At 37.0% G+C, this 21,778-nt stretch overlaps 1 protein-coding gene across 2 annotated transcripts in view; it reads right to left on the bottom strand.

Moving 5' to 3' along the window:
* Positions 1 to 310: 310 nt before the first annotated feature.
* Positions 311 to 21,778, bottom strand: part of e (nonribosomal peptide synthetase ebony) — a 112,800-nt gene continuing 91,332 nt past the window's right edge. For both annotated transcript variants that reach the window (XM_069834069.1, XM_069834070.1), the window contains exons 3-10: positions 21,046 to 21,434; positions 16,735 to 17,179; positions 14,272 to 14,468; positions 13,779 to 13,880; positions 9,756 to 10,216; positions 6,400 to 6,663; positions 4,565 to 4,748; positions 311 to 651 (exon numbers count right to left, since the gene is read on the bottom strand). In XM_069834069.1, the coding sequence (XP_069690170.1) occupies positions 514 to 651; positions 4,565 to 4,748; positions 6,400 to 6,663; positions 9,756 to 10,216; positions 13,779 to 13,880; positions 14,272 to 14,468; positions 16,735 to 17,179; positions 21,046 to 21,434 (2,180 nt within the window). In that variant the 3' untranslated portion in view covers positions 311 to 513. The remainder of the gene's footprint in view (positions 652 to 4,564; positions 4,749 to 6,399; positions 6,664 to 9,755; positions 10,217 to 13,778; positions 13,881 to 14,271; positions 14,469 to 16,734; positions 17,180 to 21,045; positions 21,435 to 21,778) is intronic.

Here is a 21,778-nt window from a genome sequence, read left to right as displayed (position 1 = left end):
ACATGTGTGGACTTCGGTCCTAGGTTCATAGACATCTATGACGTAGTGCAGAGGGCGGCCACTAGAGGGAACCCAAGAGTTGGAACTTAAAACTGAGACGATTCTTCCGACGCCGGTGTGGAATCCGGTGTGGCTTAGTTGATAAAGCGTTAGCATGTAGAGCTGAAAACCCGGGTTCAAATCCCGGCACCGGAGAGAATTTTTCTCCATTCCATTACTCTTTCATTGTATGATGACGCAGAATATCTGCATGGAAATATCATATGTACTTCGGTACATTAAAATAATATATAAATAATATACACAATCATGACAGGTTTTTACATTTTATTGACCATGACACATACTGTATACAATAGCTTAAATTTGTACAAAATATATAAATACTTACAATTGCACTTAAAAACTAAAATTAGCACTATTATTTTAATAGGATACAAAGGTGTCGTTTAGTAAGTTGCCACAACTGCTCCTTCCTCTTAGACTAGATCATCTGCATCTGGGTGAACGTACTTAAATGGGTCTCCAGGAGCAGACTGCTCTTTGGCTGTCGGGTGCCTCACTGAAGGGCTTGGATCCATCTGGGGCCTCATACAGATTCACCTGGTAGTCATTGAATACCTTGTAGTCGTATATATCAGTTCCCAGTTGCTGTGAACAGATACAACTCGTCAGTATTCATTAAGTACTTAATTGTTGAATTCTTAATTTGAATGACAGGATTACTTTAATACAGTAAAACCTCTTTAAGACAGGCCCACTTATTATGCTATCCCATGTAATATGCGCTTTTTTTTGTCCGGTCCCTGCACATTTCATACATAATGCCTTTATAAAATACGTGCATTTAATAGCTCAAAAATATTCAATGGAAATATCCATTAACAAAACAAAAATGATGACGAAAGAGTAATGGAACGGAGAAAAATTCTCTCCGGCCCCAGGATTTGAACCCGGGTTTTCAGCTCTACGTGCTGATGCTTTATCCACTAAGCCACACCGGATACAACCCCGGCGTCGGACAGAATTGTCTCTGATTGAGTTACAATTCTTGGGTTCCCTGTAGTGGCCGCCCTCTGCATTACGTCATAGATGTCTGTGAGCATAGGACCGAAGTCCACACATGTGCTGAGGTGCACTAGTTGGCCGGGATCCGACGGAATAAGCGCCGTCTTAAATCACTTCGTGATTTACGCATATCATATATTATTTCAATGTACCGAAGTACATATGATATTTCCATGCAGATATTCTGCGTCATCATACGATGAAAGAGTAATGGAACGGAGAATATCTGCATGGAAATATCATATGTACTTCGGTACATTATAATAATATATATGATATGCGTAAATCACTTCGTGATTTAAGACGGCGCTTATTCCGTCGGATCCCGGCTAACTAGTCACTCATGAGTGCACCTCAGCACATGTGTGGACTTCGGTCCTATGTTCATAGACATCTATGACGTAGTGCAGAGGGCGGCCACTAGAGGGAACCCAAGAGTTGGAACTCAATCAGAGACAATTCTGTCCGACGCCGGGGTTGTATCCAGTGTGGCTTAGTGAATAAAGCATCAGCACGTAGAGCTGAAAACCCAGGTTCAAATCCCGGCGCCGGAGAGAATTTTTCTCCATTCCATTACTCTTTCATCGTATGATGACGCAGAATATCTGCATGGAAATATCATATGTACTTCGGTACATTGAAATAATAAAAATAATGACCTTTTGTGGTAAATACCCAATACCAAGCAAAATTGATTTAAATAACACAATTTTGGAAAGAGTTAATGAGTTTCATTATTTAGGATATAAACTTTCTTTTGTTGAAAATTTGGATTTATCAGAGAAAATTGTAAAATTCAACAAATCAATGGGCATCATTAATAGAGTTTTAAAACCTTCATTAGTACAAAAATCAACTCGTACTCTCTTTATCAAATAATAGCTCGACCAGTCTTATGTTATGGGAGTGAAGCGTGGACTATAAGGACAAAAGATGAAAGCAGACTAACAGCTTGCGAGATGAGATTCATGCACCGAACAGCTGGCTACACTAAATGGAATCAAAAGAAAAATGAAGATATCCTTCAAGAATTTAATGTGTCATCAATACTAGACTATATCTCCAGATATCAGTTAAACTGGAAGGCACACGTCTCAAGAATGGTTTCATCCGGATCCCTAAGGCAATAATGAAGTATCGTCCAAATGGGAAACGGCCACTTGGTCGACCTATGAAAAGATGGCAAGAAAATCGCTTTTTCAGGCCGTAACAGTTCTTTTGGGACTAGTACTTGACAGGATGATGATGATAAAATACCTGTTTGTTGTACTCTAGTTCCGCATAATACGCTATTTTTGTGGAATGTTTTCGATGTATTTTTCAGCATGTAACAGCAGTGAAACATTTTGGATATTGAACTCATTGGTGCCATTAACCTGAAAAGTATTCGACTCTTTACCTGCGCAGTTAAACCTTCATACTGTACAATACACCATCCTCTTGTTACGCTCTCTTATTCGACTCTTTACCTGCGTGCTTAAAGCTACATACAGTTACAATACCCCACCCTCTTGCCAACCCTCTCTCTCAAACAACATTCCTCACTTGGGCGTAATAAAATTCTGGAAATGTTTGCTGGTCACTTTGTTGTCCTTAGTGTATTGAAGTGTCTGTGAGTGTGATTACAATGAGTGTTAAACGAAAATCGCTTTCTATGTCGGAAAAATTGGAAATCTTACGAAAGTACGATAAAAACAGTACTCTTAATCAGAAACAACTCTCTGGTTCATTAGGAATCACATCATCGAGATTAAGGACTATAATAAAAAATCGCGACTCAATCTCTGCAGCTGCGACGTCGGGAGGATGTAAGCACAGAGAAGTGAAGTGTGGTAAACATGAGGACTTGGAGAACACGCACACGGCAAACGAAGATCATTGACGAGATAAGATCTCAATCAGTGGCGGTTCCTCGGGGGAGGGAAGGGAGGAACGTCCTCCTCACATTTTTCTTCTTTTGAAAGTAAATACCAAATAAAATATGTGCCTTGAAATTCGAGGAAGATTCGATAATTTTTAAGTTCACAGCTATAAGAAAACCTCGGTTAATCGAGTTTTAAACCACGCACACTCATGTGCTGCTAGAAAACTGTGAGAAGGATGCGAGATTGTTTGTGTGGAGGAAAGTCAATCCTTTCCTCCTTTACTGCAGTTAACACACATAGACAACAGCGCGCTAGCAGCCAGAGAAAGAAGCAGAGTTTTAAAGTGAGTAAATGAACGGATAGGGAGGAGATCCTCCTCTGAATCAGCGCATGGGGGGGAAATATAGAAACCGACTGGTCGTGCAGCAAGCTCACTACCGCTGCCATCTAATGATGTTGCATTCAACCAGAAGGAGGAGACACAATAAAAACAGTTTTAACGTAAAGCTATGAAAGACATCATATAAACTTTTTTTTTTTAATTAGAAATCAAAATATATTCATTGCACTTTATATAAGCTATGTTTGAAACTTTCGAGGATATCTGAAAGTTGAAGTTAGATTTATATAAAACAAAGAGGAAGTAGTTCTAAGTTAGTATTGCAGATCCTTTTCTCTGAAATTCACTTCCATTCATTGTCTACTAGACAGGACAACAGCCAAGTTGTCAGTTTTGTACAAATATATTTGAAATTGAAGGTACTGCAGACTACATTATTTTTAACATAAAAAAATTAATCGGCCATCGGCAGCTTTGAACAATAATGGTAGTATGACTTTACAAGACTTGATATTCTTCAAAAGTATTTGATACTGAACTTGTAAAATGTACATGTGGCAACACAGACCACGTGGGTGGATGCAATGTTCTCGCTTTCCTAACAGATTATTTCTCATTCCCATTTCCGTAAAACGGTTCTTGTTACGAGTTAGTAGCTGGTCTCTTCCAACACGTGTGATGCTGTAGTGTGCGTGAAAAATGCTGCGATGTTGTGAATTTCGTTGTAATTGTTAATTTGTGCAATTATTCAACAATGAATGGAAGTGAAAACATATTATATTTTGGACAATTTAGGAAACTCAGTTTACAATAACAGATTACTGCTCTACAAAAGGGAAGGCCAACCCTAACACTACCTGGTCTTACATGTATGTATATAGGCTAATTTGTAGCTTGTTTCTCTCAAGAAGGTGTCTTTTGCGCTGTTAACTTCTTTCCTCCTCTTAAGAAATATGCAGGAGCCGCCACTGATCTCAATACATTTTTGTAAAATTTGCCTGAAATCGCATAAGGGTTGATAAAGCCTTCGTATTATAGGGTATGCTCTAGCCAAAGATGGTATCTCCAAAAACAGTGTCATTTATTTAATTAAGTTTTGTGGTTCATGAATGATTGTGGAAGATGGTCACAAAAGTTACCATCAAACGAACTTCCCTAAGCAAATTTTGTTTCTGGATCTCTATAAGAATAGTAATATTCAGAATGATAAATTTGCTTGAAGATTATCATACGAGTAAATTAATTTCTTATCGCTTTAACATGTACTAATGTTTAAGGCTTCACTTCTCACCTGTGTTAGGGGATTGGTGTTGGTAGTGAAGATGCCTGCAAAGCCCCTGCTGTGTGCTATCGTGAGCACTTCAGCTTCCATGAACTGAATGACCTCGACGTTTTGCTGGTAGTTCAGTGAAGGGTGGGTGGCCATCATGAAGCTGTGTAGAACCTGACCCTTGCCTTGGGGCAACTTGTTGTCCCTGTAACAGTTGACATTCCTTCAGTCCAGTGAACCTTGTGACAGTTCAATTTAAATACGGTATTTTCTTTTAACCTTTTCTAGTTTAAGCACAGTTTATAGGATTTTAGGTGATGAAAAAAACATTCTTAGGTAAACTGTTTTTTTGAACAAGTATGTTTTGGAGTGTGTACAGTTTATAAAATTTTGACTAACATCCTATATAAAAAAATGTTACCATATATGGAAGAAATAGTAGGGGACTATCAGTGCGGATTCAGACCGGGAAGATCGACGGTGGGCCAGCTATTCATAATGAGACAAGAGACAGAAAAATGCTGGGAACAGAACATCGATTTACACTGCCTCTTTTTAGATTTTGAATCTGCATATGATAATCTAATACTTAGGACAATATGGGGACACATGCATCAACTCGGTTTTCCAAGAAAACTGATAAATGTATGCAGAATTGTGTCATCTGAACCAAAGGCAACAGTGAAATTAGGAAAGATCACAACTGAAAATTTTAAATTGGAGAAAGGAACCAGGCAAGGCACCTCTCTTGTTTAATATAGCCCTACACATTGCAATAATAAAATCAGAAGTCCAAATTAATGGAACTATTTTTAATAAGACAACAGATTTTAGGCTATGCGGATGATGTCATCATCACCGGAAGAAGGATACAAGACGTTGAAGAAGCCTTGATAGCGTTGGATAAGGAAACTCAGAAGCTGGGATTCAAAATAAATACAAAGAAATCTAAATTTATGTCAGTCACCAAAAGACAAAATGATCACGTGAAGGAAGTTAAAATGGGAACATACAAGTTTGAAAAAGTAAAAGAATTTACATATCTCGGATCAATATTGACAGCAAATAATGACCTAAGGAATGAGGTACAAAGAAGAATAAATCTGGCTAACAGGGCATATTATTCACTTTTACCAATTGTTAAAAATAAAATAATATCTAGAGAAATCAAAATCAAGATTTACAAAACCCTAATAAGACCCATTATAACATATGGTACAGAAACATGGGTTCTGAATAAAAATACATGCAAACAACTAGCAGTATTTGAGAGGAAAATCTTAAGAAGGATTTTCGGAGCAATTGAAACAGTGGATGGATGGAGAGCCAGATATAATAATGAGATATACGAACTGTACAAGGAATCGGATTTGGAGGCACACATAAGATGTCAAAGACTGAGATGGTTGGGACACGTCACAAGGATGGAAACAACAAGGAAAGTGAAGATTGTCTTCAATAACAACCCAGATGGAACCAGATTAAGAGGAAGACCGAGAACAAGATGGTGGAACTGTGTACGAGTGGATGTGAATAGACTAGGAATAAGGAATTGGAGGGAGTTGGCGATGGATAGAGAAGGATGGAAGAGAGTCATAGAGGAGGTTAAGGCCCACCTGGGCTGTAATACCAAATAAGAAGAAGATGTTTTGGAGTAAATTTTCTTGTAGACATTTGAATTAAAAACTTGTTTTCTATAAATGCAAAATAAGTAGTTAATTTGTAGCAGTTCCTGTTAGATGGCATACAAATGTTCTCACTTTCTCCTGTTAATGTTATTTTACCACGGCCTTATTATCATCATCAAATAAAGTACTAAATGGAGATTGTTACAATTTAATAACATCATAACATACCTTATGGGACCCTCCAAGAACTCCAGGAAATCGAACACAATAAGCAGCTTGCTTGTGATCTCTACTGCAGGCTCATCATGTGCATCAAAGTTCAGTGCAACTCCCACAGGCACACCCTGCTTGTCCTTAACAATGAAGCTGAGGTTTTTCTGAACGAGAGGCTCCCAGAGCTTGTCAGTAAGATCCTTGTAGTCCTCGCGATGTATATCTGGCTTGAGCCACTGTTCCAAGTCTGCCTTCTCATAAAAGCTCTCCGTGATCATGCTGGAAAGTATAGAATTGTATGAGTGCATTGCGAGGTGTAATATGCCAAGATACTTTCGTAAAGTAGACTGTTCAAAGAAACATTTTACGTTTTCAGTTCTGCTTTTATAAGTTCACTTATATAAAACTTGGAATAAAATAATTAAAATACCAGTTAAGGGGAGAGGATGGTATTTTTTGGTGAAAAATGAGTAAATTAAAAAAAAAATCTTTAAAACACTCTGTGATATGTGTGGAATGCATAGCATAACATTTTGTGGGTATTTGTGACCTTATCGCATGTTGAGTCGCCATTTTTAAACTTCCTGCGTTATGGATTTTTAAATCACTCGCCAACTTTTATTGTTGTTTCCGGTAAATTAAATTAAAAAAAAAATCTCTTTAAAATACTCTTTGATATGTGTGGAATGCATTGCATAACACTTTGTGGGTATTTGTGCCCTTATCGGATGTTGAGACGTCATTTTTAAACTTCCTGCGCTATGGATTTTTAAATCACACGCCCACATTTATCGGTTTCCAGTAACTTCATTTATTTTGCTACATTGCCAGACAAAAATGGATATAATTTCTGAACTATTAAAGATACATGCATGAAATTTAGAACACACATTCTTTAGACTATTAGGAAACTTTTCTCTGAAACAGAATTTTGTTAATTGATTTCATTTTAAAAATACGTTGTTATTAAATTTTAATTGTTTATTTTACAAACATAGGGACTAATATCAAAATTCTGTTACAGATAGTTTGTAGAACATGCTTTTGCAAATACATTGCAAAAAACCATTTGAATCTATCTTTAAAAACGGTTTAGATATATCGGTTTTAGTATAATCCTTTATTGGGTATATTTTTTTCAAATTTTGGCCCCCAAATAATTTTTTTTTTTCAAAATATTTATATTTGGTTGAATTGCTACAGCTATGGGCTCTCTACATACAAAAAATTGAAATTATACACCAAACAGGAAAAAAGTTAAAAAAAATACCATCCTCTCCCCTTAAAATGAAATTCGGTAGATAAAGTGTCTCTTCCACAGTCCACACTTTGGTCTACAGAAACAGTACATCATAAGATGCAATTTCTAAAAATTGTAATTATATAACTGAAAGACAGCAAGAAATAAAATCATTTGTTGTTGCCATCACATCCGACACTGCTACCATATTACTTTGTCTTTGAAGGATTGAACTCTTTCAGTACATTATGTCTGTAAAATATGCTCAAACATAACATTCACAAATAGCAGGAATTCATAGCCATGTGTCAGTTGGAATGAGATCACAGCTGGAAACAACATAGGAACAATAAGACAAGAAAAATAAAGCCTATATCCGTCATTAGAAGATGAATCTCCATTTTCCTGCCAAGAATAAAGAACGCTCAGATCTGATTGATTTGTAGCCACATACAGTACACTATACTGAGATGTAGAGGAAAATGAAATAAATGGAGAGACAAATATTGCATAACATGGCATTGAAATCAAGCCATCGAAATTATTTTGTGATTTTTTAGTTGTTTCTGAGGCTATTTTTTTAGTTAGTTATTTAATGACACTGTATCAACTACTCGGTTATTTAGCGTTGATGAGATTGGTAAATGAAGATAAATATCATAGGTCCTTCAATAACTGTCTATTTTTGACCTAATGCATAGTAGAAAAAATTACATTAGGTTATACACATAAAAACACATATATGACTAGCGCATAGGTTCCTTTATTAAAACATCTCTTATTGATTCTTACGGATTCACTACACGCTGCCATTCTATACGTCGTGATGACTGTTGCAACTTTTTACTCTTTTAGCCGTCTCTGTTACAGTTTATAAGCTGCGCACATGTTTTGCAGATTTTTATCTCAAGGCATTGTTTTTATAATTTAATATCTGGACTTTATAGAGGTTTGAATTATTACAACCATTTGCCTGTTTTTCAAGTCATTATTTTACTTTGCCTTTTGTTTGCACAGTTATCTTAACATTGTAATTTTTCTCACGTCGTGTATTTTATTACATTTCATTATGTTGCATTCCATCTATGTCTTTATGTAAAAAGCTTCATAATATGCTAACCAGACCTGAAGATGCTATCTTAATAGCGAAAGCGCTAGTCGTATATATGTTTTTATGCTCGACCATGCCGAAATGTAGTAATTATACACCTGGTAGCAGTCCTTTAATGCATGTCATTAAAGTACACCTATTCATTAAAGTTCAGGTTTTCGATTATTCTCGGATATGCAATTGAAAGACAATGAGGGAAACGTCACGCAGGCTGGAAATCCAATACTGTCGCAGAAGGTTATGTTCTGTTACTATAATAATTAGCGTTAATTGTATATAATATTCAAATAAATTCAATTTGTCATCTCGTTTTCCAATGTCGAATTCAATTTCAAGGTTATATCAAGTTAATGTTTATCTACTTTCCAGATTATATCAAGGTCGTCGACATTCGTTGCCCGGAAAAAATCAATACTTTCGCGTCTGCGTACATCTCACATCTCAGTTACATGACAATAACATGAAAACTTATGGATAATTTCAAGTTAGAAATATGTTCGAGCATAAAAAGTCGTATGAAACTTGCCTATAATGGTAATTAAGACGCTCATATGAAAATTATGAAACTCGCTTGCGCTCGTTTCATAAACATCCTCGCGTCTTAATTACTATCATTATAGGCTCGTTGCATAATGTACTATTATGTGTATAACCTAATGTAATTTTTTGTACTACGCATTAGGTTAAAAATAGACAGTTATTGAAGGACCTATGATATTTATCTTCATTTACTTGTTAACTTGTCGGACTAACATGCCTTTCAAATTTTGATGAGATTGGTGTTAGTGAGATAGAATTTGGCGAGATGAGAACGAGGATTCGCCATAGATTACCTGACATTCGTCTTACATTGGGGAAAACTTGGGAAAAAACTCAACCAGTTAATCAGCCCAAACGGGAATCGAAATCACGCTTGATTGCAACTCTAGATCGGCAGGAAGCGCCTCACCCGACCAAGCTATGCTGGTGGTTTGAGGCTATTGTGATTAGTGCCAAGTGACATTATCTGCAGATACTCACTGGTTCACAGACTGCTTATGCTGGTCCTGGAGCATCTCTGCACTGTATCTCTTACTCTCCCGCTTCTCATGCACAGTTGCTGTAGTGTCGTCATTGCTTTGCATCCTCTCCAGCACTTGCTGCAAGTTCACAGACGAGATGAAGTCCGTGATGCCGATAGTGTAGCCCAGCTGCCTCAGTTTGGTCACGGTGAATACGGAATTAAGTGAGTTGCCTCCCAGTTCATAAAAGTTCGCTTCCAGACCCACTTTGGAGCGGGTACCTCCGCCCAGAACTTCAGCCACAGTCTCAAATAGAACACGAGCAGCGTCTAGACGGTTGGCTGGCACCCCTGTGTAGTCCAGCTCTGGTCCCTCTGACTCACTGTTTCTGGAGGTGGAGTATGACTCGTAGCGTCGAAGCAAGGCCTGTCGGTCTGTCTTGCCATTCACGAGCAATGGGATGCTGTCCACTACAAACACCTGCACAAGAATTCATGACGGTTGTTTGTGATTAAGATTGAGCATTGGAGGACTGAGATTAGAATAGGTTACTTAAGTATTTAACTAAGTTGAGAAGGACCCCTAAGAATCAGTGGCGTAGCATGAAATTTTGAGCAGGGGAAGCTAATTCAAGTTGTCTTTCATGCAATATGAGAAAACGTATTACAAAAATATAGTCTTAAAATAAATAGTAGTCAATGTCAAGTCAGCAGTCGAAGTTTGGTTGAAACCACGTAAGTAACACCAATAAGGCATGACCTCAAATGGTGGGTAGTAAAACATGATTTCACGGTTTACACATCAAATAGACACGTATAGTATAACACTAGCTGACTCCCTGTTATAGTTAGAGGAATCACAATATTAACGGTCAATAGATACAGTACGTAAGTATGCGTCTGTCTTTTGGTTGTGTCCTTCATTGACAGCAAGGGAGTCGGTCATTTGTTTTTTAGGTCACACTTTTGTTCGTAAGTCAATCTTGATAATAGTCTAGAATTGTCCTAAAAAATTCAAGTAAATTGGTGTCAGGAACTGTTATTTCGCTCATTATTTATTATATCAGCCACAATGCACACTAACACTTCAACTGAACACAACTGACGAAAAGGGATAACTCGGAAACTACTTATTTTAAATGTTAAAGCTAGCTTCTTTTCGAGCCTTGCGACTAGGGTAGTTTAAAAGGGCTGGAAAATCTGCGGGGTGGATTACACAGAAGAAACCGGTCTGCTTGGAAGCTGGTGTGTGCAGGCTTCTTGTTTACTGCTGCATCACAAATCATCCTGAGCTGCCGCATCACAATATTTAACGCGTAAATATAAATTCTATTAAAATTAATAAATAATTTTGTCCATAGATTGCAGGTTTATTATGAAATTATTATTAACTGGGGAAGCTGAGCTTTTTAGCTTACATTGACGCTACGCCACTGCTAAGAATATTACCATCCAGGAGTATATATTTGAAGGTGAATCCCAATTCAGATACCTTGGAGTTATTTTTAATAATAACTGCGATGTGAGTGGTTGTGTCAACGACAGAATACAGGCTGGAAATCGGGCTTATTACGCTAATCTTCCACTGTCTAAAAATCAGTTGTTATGGAGGATGACAAAGATTAAAGTTTATAGAACGGAAGATTCTGCGTAGAATCTTTGGCCCAGTCAGTGATCATCAAGAATGGAGGATACGCTCCAACAATGAACTTCTTAACCTGATAGGAGGTCAAGATGTAAAATTTATGAAGGCTCAAAGACTGAGATGGCTAGGACATGTAAACAGGATGCCTTTGGAAGTTGATTTATTATTAATAGATTTAAGTACTGTTCATGCATTTTTTCTGTATAGATCACACTGTAATATGACATCACTTTTTCAAACTTTATCAATAATTCAAATGAAATTTCATAATCTAGGAAATGTAACAAAATTAAAAGTTTAGGCCCTATATAAATAGTTGAAGTACATAAAATCAGTTGTATTGCAAATTGAATTAATTCTAAAATGTAGTTACATTAAGGTACTCAGTGTCATCACCTGTCCTGGGTTCCTGATGAGAGAATCTGGAACTTTGGTAATGAGGCTATCGTTTTGTAATAAATTTCTAAATTTACAGACATCAGCTCAAAGAATTTGAGTGACCACAAGGGTCCTGAATACAATAAACATGTACAATATAATGTGATGTGATATATTAAAGAAAAAAGAAAGTTAATTGGTGAAGGCAAATACAGTGAAACCTGCCTTTGCGGTCACTTCATTTAAACGACCACCTGGCCAAAAGGCCAATTTTCTCTGGATTTTCCATAACATCAATACAAATTGTCTCTTCATTTAGCGGCCACCTCATGCGCCGGCCAGCGGCCGGGGTCTATTTGGATTGGAACCTGACTATAACGGTCACTGTTCAACAAAAAATCTTTTAATGGATACTGTCTAACCTATTTTTTCGATGGTTAGAGGCCAGGAAGCAATAGCTAAGTGTACAACAGTACACCCTCCATATCTTTGGGGTTAGTTGGTTACAGTTTTATGACTCTTTTGTCACTTTCCACTCAGACCCTGCACAGCTATAAATTCTTACTCGTTTCTTAAGGATTGAAACTCGGACTTTTTCTATCGAAAATGTCACAGTATGATTTAGGTAGTTAAGTTAACCATTGAAATTATTTATATTTTTTTTCTCCTCTTTCTATCTTTCTCTATATGGACCGGCTTTTACGAATTTTTCTTCTTTTCATTCACTTGATTCAGAGGAACTGTGAAGTTAGTTTGAGAGAGAAATCATGTCTAACAATAAATTTAGAGTGATGTTAAGTTTAGAGGTGAGACGAAAAATGATTGAAGGAAGTGAGAAGGGAACATCTGCGAGAAAAATTGCAGAAATATTCAAATGTGGAAGGACACAAATAAACGGTATAATTTAGAATAAAGATGAAATATTAAAAGAATGGGAGGAAGAGAGAATCTGTGTTTAGTAAAGTGAATGATTTCGTTTACGAATGGTTCAAGTGTGCGAGGGTGAAGAAATTGGCAATAAGCGGGCCTATGATTCAAGAGAAAGCCCATGAAATTTCCAAAGAACTCAATGTAAGAAATTTTGTTGCTAGTAATGGGTGGTTAGAGTGCTTTAGAAAACGGCATAACATTGCATTTCGTTCTGTGTCTGGTGAAGGAGGTGACATTGCAACCAATGTTATTGAAGAATGGAAAAAATAGACTGCCTTCAATTCTTGTGGAATATGAACTCAGAGACATTTACAATGTTGACGAAACAGGTTTTTCTTCAGGGCCCTCCCTAACAAAACTTAAGTTTTAAGAAAAAAAGAGTGTAAAGGGAGGAAGTTGGCAAAAGACAGAATAACCCTACTCTTTTGTTTTAATGCTGCAGGAGAAAAGGAACCACTCTTAATGATAGGGAAATCATTGAAACCGAGATGTTTGAAAAATGTTGATGTGGGCTTATTGGAGGTGAAGTGGACTGCCAACAATAAAGCTTGGATGACATCATCATTGTTTAAGAATTAGCTATGCGATTTTAATTCTAAGATTAAACGACAAAATCGCAATGTGATCCGTGAAATTGGTGTTTCTTCCCCAAAATACATCACACCTCCAGTACCTTGATCAAGGTATTATCCAGTCATTTAAACTGAGGTACCGCAAGCGAGTTTTGAAAAGGCTAGTTGCAAGAATGGAAGAGGCTGACATTAATATGCATGATTGTTGTACGTGCACAGTCCTAAAAAGTCAGTGAAATTCAGTATTTTCATGCTGAGTCATAAAAAACCGCAACCTTAATCCAGCGGCCACCTGATAAAACGGCCATTTTACAAGGTAACTTCAGATGACCGCTTTAGACAGGTTTCACTGTATAAGACTTCTGTAACATTATTTGAACATGACGATAGTAAATAAGTAATGATATAATTACAGTAATGAGAATAACAGGGAAGCTGCAGAATATCTAGTGTATCCGTTTGTTATAACGATTGGTTAATATACAGTATAATCCACTCCATTATCAACTGTAAAATACCTGAGGTAGCATGTAGGCTGCAAGATTCTTGTGCAGTACTGCTTCCAATTGCTGTGACGACATGGATGAATCTTTGCATGTTGTGACGTAGGCAAGCAGTGCCTGAAAAAAAGGGCACATGGTTTAGTATATTTTGGCACAACAACTCAGTGCTAGAATATTTCTTGGTATTGTATTTGACACTTTGAACCTTAAAAATATTGAGAATGCTTCAAAATTAATTAGTAAGCTAAAATAATTTTTTTATTATAAATCTCGTTCTGAACCCAAGTAAATAAGGTAACAATTAGTGAAATTTTTAAAATGATAAAGGAAAGCTCTGTGATAGCGTGTCTGCCTCCAGATTAGCCAACATTGGGGCCAGAAATTTTCTTGCAATGATCCACATGCAATGGTGGTAAAACTATTCCCCATAGACTTCAGACACATTTTCAGTAAATTTGAATACTGTGCTAAAATGGATGTAGTTATGTTTTCAGTTTTGTAGTTTCACCTGCTCAAGTTCTCCTGGCTTGTAACACAGCACTACGCATTTGTCCACTCCTGGCAAGCCTGCGACAGCGCGCTCCACTTCCGCCAAGTCCACACGGTGGCCTCTGATCTTGACCTGTGAATCTGTACGTCCCTCGTACACCAATGTTCCCTTGACGAAACGTGCGAAGTCTCCAGTCCGGTACAGTCTGGAGTGCTCTGCAAGCATGAATACCAACAGCTCTTTGAGTTGTAAAATTAATCCAGCTTCTCACTAATGATTTGTTAAATAAAGAACTTTTATGCTCGACCATGCCGAAATGTAGTAATTATATACCTGGTAGCAGCCCTTTAATGGACCCCATTAAAGTACACTTATTCATTAACGTTCAGGTGTTCCACCAATCAGAAAACACCATTGTAGCAATATGAAAGTGCAAGTATCGATTATTTTCGGATATGCAATTGAAAGACAACTAGCGAAACGTCATGGAGGCTGGAAATCCAATACTGTCGCAGAAGGTTATGTTCTGTTACTATAATAATTAGCGTTAATTGTAAGTAATATTCAAATAAATTCAATTTGTCATCTCGTTTTTCAATGTCTAAATCAATTTCAAGGTTATATTAAGATTAATGTTTATTTTACTCTCTAGATTATATCAAGGTCAATGACATTTGTTTCTCGGAAAAAATCAATACTTTCGCGTCTGCGCACATCTCACAATTTACGAGATATTGCACAAGGTCAGTTCCGCTCCCCAGTCAGATAAGAATAACATGAATACTTATGAATAATTTCAAGTTAGAAATATGGTCGAGCATAAAAAGTCGTATGAAACTTGCCTATAATGGTAATTAAGACGCTCGTATGAAAATTATGAAACTCACTATTAAAAAGCTTTCTTGTATTAGTGATGAAACTGTTGTTGTATTTAACAAATTTAACAGATACTAGTGTTAAAAGTGTGTAATTAAGATGGAGGTATATTCACCAACTTCTTACTTGAATAATAATAATAATAATAATAATAATAATAATAATAATAATAATAATAATAATAATAATAACTCTTCTCGGGTTCTCAGCCAGGTGAGTTATGAAGAAGATGGCAGAGCTAGCCGTCGAAAGCTTGGAATCTAATCTCCAACTCACCTGGCTGAGAACCCGAGAAGAGTTATTCTATATCAAACGCCGGGAAAGCCTCAAGTCATACAATAATAATAATAATAATAATAATAATAATAATAATAATAATAATAATAATATAAAAAAGTAAGTTGAATGCTATTATTTTTCAAGAACTGTCAAATACTAAAGGGAAAGATAATCTAAAAATTTCATTGTTCTAATATTTTGTATAAAATACAAAATACTCTACAGTGAGCCCTTCTTGAAAGTTTTTGGGTATAGTGACATTTCTGACTAAATATTTCACGGACCTAGATTAGATTCTTGGTACGGAAATAGATATTAATTATGTATTTCCCTTCGAGTGAATGTATATTCCTTGTTTTGTGTTTGTGTTTGTCTTCAACAGTGGCGATCTTGTGCCATCCAAACCACGTGGATAAAGAGTATCACCACTTGCGAATGCTTAATGTTGATTCACAATAAAATTCTCACAAATGTGAAGATTTAAGGGCAAAAATGGCTCAATCCTTAATAGTACATTATGCAACGAGCCTATAATGAAGGTAATTAAGAAGTGAGTATGGATATTTATGAAACGAGCGCAAGCGAGTTTCATAATTTTTATACGAGCTTCTTAATTACCATTATAGGCGAGTTTCATACGACTTTTTATGCTCGACCATATTTCTAACTTGATATTATTAATTTTTTATTATGTTGTGAGATGTGCGCAGACGCGAAAGTATTGATTTTTTTTCGAGGAACAGATGTTCACATTGACCTTGCTAGGCCATAAGAACCTACAGAGATAACATTGAAATTAAATTAGACATTGAAAAACAAGATGACAAATTGAATTTATTTGAATATTATTTACAATTAACGCTAATTATTATAGTAACAGAACATAACCTTCTGCGACAGTATTGGATTTCCAGCCTCCGTGACTTTTCGCTAATTCTCTTTCGATTGCATATCCGAGAATAATCGATACTTGCGGTTTTATAACGGTAGAAAGCTGACCTGTCATTGGCTGAATAGTTGTAACCTGAGTCGTCATTGGCTGAAAGACCAGACCTTTAATGAGTAGATGTACTTTAATGACATGCATTAAAGGACTGCTACCAGGTGTATAATTACTACATTTCGGCATGGTCGAGCATAAAATAAATTGTAATGATGACGGTGGTATTTAGCAAACTCCTTTCAGCAAACATGTTATTAATGTTAAGAATAATCCTCCATCATCAGGAAAGGTAGAAAAGGAAAATGGGGAACCTGTTCTGTAGGAGTCGACAAATAGTTAATCAGAAAGGAATATGAAAATCTGATGCACATCTGACTACTCACCTGGGTCCACGGTCAAAGGGTTGGCCAGGAATCTTTCAGGATCCCGACCCTTCACATATCCTTGTGCCAAGTTTAGCCCCGAGACGTACAGCTCTCCCGCTTCACCTGAAACTACAGGGCGGAAGTTGTCGTCCAGCAGGTAGATGGCGGTGTTGTCCAGGGGTCGGCCGATGGGCACCTTGGTGCTATCCTTGAGCTCGGCAGCGGAGCGCACCACGTGGTATGTGACGTCGCCCATCACTTCAGTGCTGCCGTAGAAGTTGCAGAGGATGTGGTCGCCTGACTCAAAATAAGTGAAGAACTCACGAGCTAACTGAGCAGAGAGTGGTTCTCCACTGCATACCCACGTCTTGAGGCGGCTCAACATGCCCTTGTTCCGCGATTCGAGTCCCAGGGCAAGCAACAGAGAACGTAGGAGCGAGGGTACCAGCACCAGTCGCTCAATCTGCAACAAGGATGTGGGGTTTCCCCATCTCACTTCTTGGGCTATTTAAACCACAACCTCAATTTTGTAGGAATGTAATGAGTAAGGTAGGGTGGTGCACAGTGAGACATTATTATTTTAAAGTCACATATTGGCCACATTTGTCCTCCCCCCCACCCCTGCCGATCTTTGAATTTTAAATCAAAGTTATATTTCATTATTTGTAATGATTTTCATGTTCCACGTTTTTCAAAAGTTTACATTGTTTGATACATCACTCAAGAATTGGTGGTACAGAGTGAGACATTGATGTAAATCAGTGTTCTTTTTTTCAAATTATCTTTAAAGACATCTTTATTGCAAGTTTAATATAACAGAAAGCCACCGGCATAGCTCAGTCGTCTAAGGCACTTGCCTGGAGTTACGCTTTACAGCGGAAAGGAAAGAGACAGACGAAAGAGGTAGTATATGCCGCTTGGTCGAGCTATATTCAGGGATGGCCAGCACTGATTCAATAGATAAAGGGAAGAGAACTTATTAAAACTGTATCCATGTTAATTTTTAGATTTATCTGAGAAGTATAATTGCATTATAAGAATGTAACTTTAATTTTAATGCTCATTTTTCACAAGTTTGATTTTTTTTCAAAAGAAATATTTTCTCAACCTTTTTTTTTATAGAAAAAATCGCAATTTTCAGATATAGCCCTATTTATTTAGTAGCATTACAGAATGTTTTCGTAAATCTAATACACCGTAAATACGTACTTATTGCTGAAGATAGTGTCACAGTCTACTATATTTAGTCACGAAGCTTGAGTTTTGAGGGTGCTAGAAACAATAGACTGTGACGGTACTATTTTGCATTGCCTGTAATGAGGCGATATTAGCGATCTAGTGGTGAGCAACTATCTAATGTTTGCATATTTACTACGTATTGAGCTTCGCGACTGTATATACTAGACTGTGATAGTGTATTGAAAATTTTGAAAATATTCGCATGGAAATTGTTTGTAAGGAAATTAATTAACAAAGCAACTACTGTTACATCATAAGCAAAAGATACGTGCCCATGTGTTGTAAAAATGTCAGCTCTGTAGCTTCAGCACATTTCGAGAAAATAATTTAATATTCTGATGTTAGGAAGTTGCTCACCAATATCACCTTAAAAGCACAGTCTACTATATACAGTCATGAACCTTGAGTTTTGAGGGTGCTAGAAACAATAGACTGTGGCGGTACTATTTTGCATTGCCTGTAATGAGGCGATATTAGCGATTCTAGTGGTGAGCAACTACCTAATGTTTGCATATTTACTACGTATTGAGCTTCGCGACTGTATATACTAGACGCTGTTAAAAGCATAATGCGATAAGTTTTGTTATGGAATATTAATTACTCTTAAAACATATACAGCAACTAGGTAACTTTGCTTTGTACTGTAATATTGTTTTGATTAGTTTATTGATTACTTTTATAAGGCTAAAGGTACCATCAATATAAATTCCAACTTATCATGTCATACTCAATCTCTTTCTTTGGAATATCACTTTCCTTATGAATGATGTGTTTCATCCATTTAGTACAGTATAATTGAACTACTATGGAATTTATATGAATATTCCTGTTATTAACATTTAAAACACAACTGCAATATTAAGAAATTGGTATTAGTACTTTTGTTTTACAGACAATATAGATAATTTAAAACAAAAAGAAGCCATATAAAAATAACGACATAACATTTCAATTTCTGTTTGAAGTTTGTGCACCACTGCTTTCTTAATCCAACAGGCTGCTTATTCATATACACAACCCTTCCTCTTTCCATACTTAGCGCTTGCTGCCCGCGCACGACGTCAAGGTCAGAAAAATGCGCTTGCTTTGACATCACTGTCGTAGAGTGACGGAGAAAATAATGAACTGGCTGATATACAGGATGTTTCATAATTATATGTACTAACGGTCTTACTAATAAACCGTGTATAGTTTTTATACGAGACTTATGCAGAGTTGAGATAGAAAACTTTACTAATAAACCATGCATAAGCAATGGATATATAAACAGGCTGTAACTGTACAATGGGAATTGCTTTGCAGTAGTTATATACACGAAACCCCTTGTTTAAGTGTCGTATATAGAGAAAAAATGGCCGCCCCTCTAACAGCTGCTCGTATCGACTGTCATATTATGAAGATGGTTGCCTTGTAACCATAGAAGAACAAACCAAAGAGCACAGAATAATTAGAATAATATTGCCACAGTCTACTATATACAGTCGCGAAGCTTGAGGTGTTTTTTTGCAAATCTCGCGATAAAGCGCTCCAAGTGGTTAGCAACTAGAAACAATAGACTGTCCACGGTCGACTTTGGATTTAGAGTGGACTGAGTCGCATTTCCATCGAGTGCTAGGTCGTTGCGTTTTTCACATTGATGCTCGTGAAGAAAAATCCTAACATCTATTTCTTATTTTACTTATTAGATGCAAAAAGTGGTTAATAAACAGCAGGAGGGAAGATCTAATGACAAAGAATGAAGCATATCTTTATAATAATATAAAGTTTTGCTCTCTTCATTTCGAAAACACACAATTTATGAATGAAAACAAAAATAAATTGATCTGGAATGCAGTTCCAACTTTATTTGATGTTTCAAATAAACCTGTTCTGTTATTACCTGCAGCTGAGAAACAAAAGCTTTGCACTAATTCTACGTCTGTATCAGCTGATTCCTTGAATAATTGTACACTTTCAGACAACTTAGGCCTACTTTTTTTTCAAAGGATATGTTTTTAATTATAGCTGTTAATTTTGTTGTTATTTTTATTTGTTACTTCACTAGAGACGTAGAAAAAGTAAGTCTGTTACAATAAAATTTATTAATCACGTTTTATTTCCAATTCTGGTGTGATTATTATTGCTTAACCTCATCCCACTTTGTTAACTACTACAAGTACCGGTACACGTAAGTTACTCCCATTAATTCATATTTCCATTATTATTGTTATTATATTATTGTTGTAAAGGGAAATGCAAATTAATATTTATTGGTTTCATAGTTCATTATCGCTATAATCTTGAATGAGTGAAGCGATTATAGTAAATTTCAGTTCGTTTTGCACAAACAAAAATAATATTAACCTATTTCTTGCAGGTATCTTCGAGTTTATGGTGGAATTTAATACACTTCATTAAAATAATAAATGAACTTTATCCATTTAAAATTTCAATAATGGAAGAAAGTGCTAATTTTTCCAAAAGAACACGACAACGAAAGTGTAACATATTTTGTCATCTGCTAGGAGATATCTGTGATGATGAGGCGATAGTAGCGATCCTAGTGGTGGGCAACTACCCATGTTTGCATTTTTACTACATATTGAGCTTCGCGACTGTATATAGTAGACTGTGATATTGCTGTAGCTTGTACTCTTTGACCAAAATATAGCGTGGTAATCGACTAGAGCCAGTTGTACTATCGATACTTAACACGCCACACTAGAGCGCTCTACCGGATGCAATAGAGAATGTCAGATATTCTATTACATTTCGTAACGAAGTAATGACGAAACTATGACGTAGCTGTGTAAAAGTTATACTGTTATACACGACGTATGTAGTGATTATTAGTAAGGAATTTACACACGATGTATAAACGAGCTACTCATTGTATAAGTATAAGACAGTTAAACGTCTGTGTATATAGAGTTTTTATTAGTAAGACAGTAAATACAGGGGTCAGTCTGAATAATCGAACTACGATCAGTCTTGTTTTTTTAAAGAAAAACATTAACTTCTCTCTCCAGTAGACCACCTGTGTACTGTACCCGTCTTTCCGCACTTGGTGCATGCACAGAATTTCACAGCAGTTTATAGTAGGCTGCTCACCTGGTGATCTTCGAGCACGCGCAGCAGACGTTCGGGGTCCTTGGTGACCTCGCGAGGGACGACGAGCACGCTGCGCTCCTGCAGCAGGGGCCCCCATAACTCGCCCACCGAGTCCACGAACGTGAGGGCCGTCTTGAAGACGCAGACGCGCTCCTGAGGGCCGTACGGGAACGTGCGCCACTGCCAGCGAAGTCTGTTCAGGACTACCGCGTGAGGTAGACGCACGCCCTTGGGCACGCCCGTGCTGCCGGAAGTGTACAACACCAACGCCAACGTCGGGGCGCAGCCCGGCAGCGTCTCGGCGTCGGGCAAGGGCTCGGAGGACAAATCCGCGGCCTCACGGCGCAAATCCTCGTACAGAGCGGCGTCGCTGAACAGCTCAGGGTCTTCTGAAAAGACAGAGGGGAAAAAATGAATGTCAGAAATAGGCTATACACTGTTTTTTTTTTTTTCATTAAACACCTTAAGCGTTTCAAATGATCTTGCCCCCATAATAAAAGATGTAGGTCATCCCATATTATTTGCAGATGACACAAGTACAATAATTACAGCCAATAACTCCAACACATTCCAATCTTCAACAGAGGAAATTCTCTTCAAAATATGTGACTGGTTCTCAGTCAATAAATTAGTATTAAAACTGTAACAAAACTAAAATGATTCAGTTTAAATCCTGTCCAAATTCAACCTCGCAAATTTGTAGCGCAATAATTAACAATAGATCCCTATTAGA

Source organism: Periplaneta americana, chromosome 8 (genome assembly GCF_040183065.1).
Source record: "Periplaneta americana isolate PAMFEO1 chromosome 8, P.americana_PAMFEO1_priV1, whole genome shotgun sequence".
NCBI classification, from domain to species: Eukaryota; Metazoa; Arthropoda; class Insecta; order Blattodea; family Blattidae; genus Periplaneta; species Periplaneta americana.
This window is presented reverse-complemented; position numbering and strand designations above follow the sequence as displayed.